This window comes from Entamoeba nuttalli (assembly GCF_000257125.1).
Source record: "Entamoeba nuttalli P19 unplaced genomic scaffold asmbl_6894, whole genome shotgun sequence".
NCBI classification, from domain to species: Eukaryota; Evosea; order Mastigamoebida; family Endamoebidae; genus Entamoeba; species Entamoeba nuttalli.
In genome coordinates, this window is record NW_008578331.1 from 1 (window position 1) to 5882 (window position 5882).

Sequence of the window (5882 nt, forward strand, 5' to 3'; positions counted from 1 at the left end):
TCTATATAATATTTATATTTTATTTTAATGAATAAAATAAACTACAACAATATTATTTCAATAAATCAACAAAAAGGGTCTGTGTTATTTCAAAGTATTCAAAAAGAATGTCCATTATTGGTTGTGTTTGACTTAGATGATACTCTTATCCATACCCACATAAATACTAATAATGTATGTATTAATTCATCAGATATATTTACAATTAGAGTTAATGAAATAAAGTATTTTTGTGAAGTAAGAAAAGGAGTTGTTGAAACATTGGAAAGACTTTCAAAACAATTTAGAATTATGATTTATACTGCATCAAAAAAAGAATATGCTGATCAAGTTGTCAGTCATTTAGAAAAAAATTGTAAATTATTTTCTAAAATTCTTTATAGAGAAGATTGTCTTGAAGAAGAAGGATTTATTTATAAAACTATTCATAATATTAATTATAATGCTAAACGAATAATTTGTATTGACGATAATCCTTCTGCATGGAAAAAATTAGAAAATGTATATGTTTGTAAGAAATATTATGGAGGAATAGATGATGAAATGATAGACATTGAAAAGTTTATTAATTATTGTTCTTTTATGGAGGATGTAAGAGACATAATATTGGAACATTCATTAAATGTTGTATTTTATGTTTTTTTATTATTTTAATTTTAAATTTACAAACAAAATAACAAATAAAAATTTATTTAAGCCCAGTTATGTACTGTTTTCAAAACTTTCTTCAAATCATCTTTTTGTTGTTGTGATAAATATGTAGGATTTTGAATCTTGAAATGAATATATAAATCTCCATAATTTCCAGGTGATTTTCTTATTGGCATACCTTTTCCTTTAATTACTTCAACATAATCAGAAGTAATAATATTTTCTATTTTCTTACTTACTTCTGAACCATCTAAGAATGGTATAGTTAATTTAAATCCAGTTAAAGACTGAAGTAAATTAATTGTTATTGTACAATGTAAATTATCTCCATCTCTTGTAAATAATGGATGTGGTATTGTTTTAACTACAAAAACAATATCTCCAGCTTCAACATTTGGTGATTCATCTCCATATCCTTCAAATCTGATTTTTGTTCCATCTTTCCATCCTGGTAAAATATTCAATTCAACATTATTTGATTCTTGAGTTGTTGAACCATTTGAATGAGTAATATTTTTTGTAATTCTACGAGTTTTCTTACATCCAGAATATAATTCTTCTAAAGTACAATTGACATTTGAAATTACATCTTCACCTTTCTGTTTACCAAAACCTTCATCCATAGATGAATCATCCCCTGTATTAAATGTATATCTTCCTCCTTGTGGCATTCCAAATCCACTAAATCCTCCAAAGTCTCTTGGCATTCCTCCCATATTGAAACTTCTTTTACCTCTTCCTCCTTTTGGAACTCCACCCATTCCACCAAACATTTCATTGAATAAATCAAATGGATTAAAATCACCATTACTAGTAAATGTATATGTTCCTCCTGGAAATCCTCCTTCTCCAGCAAATCCTTTAGCTCCCATTCCACTCTTTAAACCATCTTCACCATAACGATCATAAATTTCTTTCTTTTTAGGATCAGATAATACTGAATAAGCTTCTGCAATCTCTTTAAATTTTTCACTTGCTTCTTCTTTATTATTTGGATTTCTATCTGGATGCCATTTTAATGCAAGCTTACGATAAGCTTTTTTCAAATCATTTTCATTAACATTTCTATCAACTCCTAATATCTCATAATAATCTTTTCCCATGTATTTATTGTATATGTTTTTTAGTTCACAGTTTCATCCTTTAAATATCTTTTTTATTGCTTATTAATTCATTAATCTTCACCACCTCCTAATGATGTGTTCTTTCTATTTTAGTACTTCTCTAACTATCTTGATTCCTTTCATCTATATCTTTTATTTTTATCTCCTGTGACGTGTGAATTGTTATCGACACGTCAGCATCTTCTTTAAATTCAAAAATTACTTTTAACATAAAATGAAAAAGAACATGAAATTTATCCTTTCTATTTTTATGACTCATTTAATTGCTCCTAAATGTAGTATTTTAAATTATTATAACCATAAAGTATTTGTTAATAATTTTTACTATTAGTAAAAATGTTGCTGACGTGTCTTAATACCACATCCTTCTTATGAACAATAGTACATCTCCATTTTGTCTTGTTTTAAATAATGACCTCACTATTACATCTTCTTATAAAAAAACATAATCAAAAAAAAAATAATAGGAAATTGTGCTATCCTATCAATTTTTCACACAAATAAAAAGAAAAAAAGGAAAATTATTATCATCTTTCTATAACTTCTTTTTCCCCATAACGATTCTTGGAAATAACATTTCAAATTTCTTTCCTTTCAAATTAATTCTTATTAAACATAATAAAACACCTCTCAGTATTGAATCAAAAAAACTATTTATTTTCTTATATTTTTCATATTTTGAATAAAGTGGTACTTCTCAATTTATTAGTTGAATAGATTCTTGTAATTTAATTTTTCTTCAACCTTTAGATATAACTAATGATTTTTAAATTGAATTGAGCTTTCTTAATTAAAATTCTTTAAGTTATATATTATTTAGACTTAATAATTGGAAGAATATAAAAAATATCAAATATACGAAGAACTATCTTTTCAAATGCTTTTGGTACAAATTAATACTTTTAAGTAGTATTAAACAAATATTAAGTAATCCCTGTTTTTTTATTGTATCGTTATCGTTATGAAACATTTCATTCTATACTTCAACAGATGACTTTAAAAGAGTCTTATTAAAAAAATGAAGTAGTAATTTTTAAATCTTCATCCAATTGAACGTTCTTAATTTTTATTTAATAATAATTAGTTTTATCTGAAAAGAAAAAAAGCTGTTGTTCAACAAAATTAATTAAAAGATATCTTGGTCGAGTAATGAAACAATGTTTGTTGAGGTCAATGGATTTTCTTCCACGGTGTCTTTCAAAATTCCATCTTCTGTATTAATAGATTGCTGTTGACTAATATTATCTTCAAGATTCAATGACACACCCTTTACACTCTTTCTACGAGCAAGTTGTTCTTTGAAATATTCATCTAAAAATTCATCAATTTGTTGGAAAGTCCAACGAGCACTTGGATCTTGATTCCAACAATTAGTAATAAGGTCAGCCATTTCTTTTGGTACAGAACTTGGAATTGCAAGTCGTTTACCTGAATTTATAAAATCAGCAATATCCCAATTGTGTTGGAATAAGTCTTGGTTAGAATATGGCATTGACTTACTAAGTAATTCAAATGCAACGACAGCAAATGAAAAAACATCTACTGGAGTACCATAATCACTTCCACTAATCATTTCAGGTGCCATATAAGCAGGAGTACCAACTGCTTTTGTCATTGAAGCACTTTGTTTGATAGATAAAATATTTTTTGAAGTTCCAAAATCAGATATTTTAGCAGCAAACTGAACTTTTGGTGAGAAGGAGAAAAGTAATAGATTGTCTGGTTTTAAATCTCTATGAATAATACTATTTGCATGCAAAAATCTCATTCCTTTAGCACAATCACTAAGTACTTTAATTGCAAGTAATTGTGTAAATTCATCTTTTAAGTATGCCTTTTTAACACTTCCAAATGGTGCATATTCCATAACCATCATTGTATGACCTGGTACATTAGATGATCCAATAAATTGAACAATATACTCGTTTCTTATTGTTGAATAAGTATTAACCTCTTGTTCAAATTGCTCTTTATCTTTTTCGGTTAATGTAGTTTTACTTTCTTTAATTGCAACAGTTTGTCCTCTATAAACTCCTTTAAATACTCCACCAAATGCTCCTTCTCCAATTAATATATCACATTGTACTTCAGTGTAATCAATATAGGGAGAAACAACACTCTCTATATTAATTGGAATACGTGCATATAATGTTTCACCTTTGGAGTCAATAGCAGAAACTGTTAAATATTCATCAGTTCTACATGTACATAACATAATAACTTCAATTGTTAATGTAACTCCAAATCCTTTTTCTAATTCACCTTCCCCATGATAAACTGTTATTTTCATTCGATGTGTTTCTGGTGCTTCAACTTTATATTTTAATGATTTCTTTGAAGGATTAGTAATAACTATCTTCTCTTGAAGTGGTTTATTAATTTCAACTGGTGCTTTTTCTGAACCAAAACGTAATTCTTCACTTCCAAATTTAAATGGGAAGTTTTCATTAAATGTAAAATCAACTTCACTTCCATCTAATCTATATGTTTGTGGTTTATCTTCAACTGGTTTTTTAAAGAACCAAATACAAAATACAATGATAATAGCAATAATAATAAGTAATAACACAACACCAATAACACATCCAAGAATAATTCCTGCTTTAGATTTAAAGAATTTTTTTACACAAACTTTATTTTTTGAGTCATAATAATAATCATGAATACATTCACATGTTCTATCATCACAGGAATCTATTATTTTTTTTGAATTTTTTATTACTTCAAACCAATCTGGTTCATTTGTTTGTGAATTAAAAGAAATAACACCACCAACATAAAATCTTTTATGATTTAGTCCAACTGAAAATCCAACAAAATCACCAACTGCTTTACCTTCGTAAGACTCAAGAAGTTCAAATCTTGGAGAATACCCTGAAAGTAGATTATCAAAATAAACATAAGCTGATCCTTTTCCATTTCCACTTGTCCAAACACCAATAATAATCATACTTCCATAAACTGCCAAATTATTAGCATTTCTTGGATTATAAATAGTAGTTTTATTTAATCCATAAAAAGGTAAACTAATAGTTGTTTCTTTTTCATAATCAGTATTTTTATCAAAAACAACCATTAAGTTTTGATCAGATACTTGAACATATAAAGTATTATGTTGATTAGCTATAATTGGATCATATTCAAATGTCTCTGATCGTGTTAAATTAGTAGAAAATTTAATATCTTTTATTTTTCCTGCTCTACCATATTGGTCTAATTCAATTAAACTAACTGACTTTCCTTTTTTTACAAAAACATATTTATCACCTGCAGTAATATATTCTCCACATTCAGTTTTATTTTCTTGTGCTTTTTCTCCAAATGCACTTCCACTATATACACCAAGATAATTGTCTTTACAAACAAGAATAAATTCTTTATCATTAACTTCTGGATAATCTCTTTTTTGAAATGCCATAGGACTATTAACATCAGAAAAATTTGGAGTTATTTTATAAATTGATCCCATTTGAGGTTCTATTGAATTAAATGTTCCTTCATTTAATACCATAATTATATCTCTATTACAAAATGCTTGTGGTCTAAAATTCTTTTCATCTTTAAAAGTGAAAATAGTAGAACTATTTACTTTATCTCCAAGATAAGTATCCATTCTATATTGTTTTAATGTACTATCTAAAATTCATTAGTTTATTATTACTTTTATTTTATTATAAAAACAAACTATAACTAAGACCACTATTTTTATAATACAAAAAGAGATTATATCTCATTGTTGTAATTTCATTATAATGAATTTGAAACATTTGAGTTTTTCCTTCTTTTTCTGGAAGGTTAAAGTCCGTTAATTTACCATAAGCAACAGAAAGAATAACTACAAAAAGTAATAACATGTTATTTTAAGTTCTTGAGTGATCTTTTTATTTTTTTTTTCTTCTTATAATTTTTACATTTTTCAAAATTATTTTACAATACTTTATATTATTTTATTCTATAGTTTCTTTTCATTGTTTCTTTATAATTCTTCCTTTTTTAAATGTTCAATGAAACAGGAAAGAAGATGTAGTTTTATTATAAAGAAAAAATCAAAAAGTTTATGTTATAAACTTCTTTTAAAGTCAATTATTTTTTTATTTATAAATTAAA

The 5882-nt window shown here is 26.1% G+C and overlaps 3 protein-coding genes across 3 annotated transcripts; 1 reads left to right on the plus strand and 2 right to left on the minus strand.

The window, feature by feature from the left end:
* Positions 1 to 27: 27 nt before the first annotated feature.
* Positions 28 to 654, plus strand: ENU1_161370 (NLI interacting factor family phosphatase domain containing protein; the record flags this gene model as incomplete). The annotated part of the gene is made up of 1 exon (XM_008860840.1): positions 28 to 654. One exon carries the CDS (start codon positions 28 to 30, stop codon positions 652 to 654), a length of 627 nt encoding a protein of 208 aa, XP_008859062.1.
* Positions 655 to 692: 38 nt separating this feature from the next.
* On the minus strand, positions 693 to 1754 carry ENU1_161380 (DnaJ family protein; the record flags this gene model as incomplete). The annotated part of the gene is made up of 1 exon (XM_008860841.1): positions 693 to 1754. The coding sequence occupies one exon, from the start codon at positions 1752 to 1754 to the stop codon at positions 693 to 695; it is 1062 nt and encodes a 353-aa protein (XP_008859063.1).
* Positions 1755 to 2901: 1147 nt separating this feature from the next.
* ENU1_161390 (tyrosine kinase, putative) lies at positions 2902 to 5629 on the minus strand (the record flags this gene model as incomplete). The annotated part of the gene is made up of 2 exons (XM_008860842.1): positions 2902 to 5411; positions 5461 to 5629. The coding sequence occupies 2 exons, from the start codon at positions 5627 to 5629 to the stop codon at positions 2902 to 2904; spliced, it is 2679 nt and encodes an 892-aa protein (XP_008859064.1).
* Between the last annotated feature and the right edge of the window lie 253 nt (positions 5630 to 5882).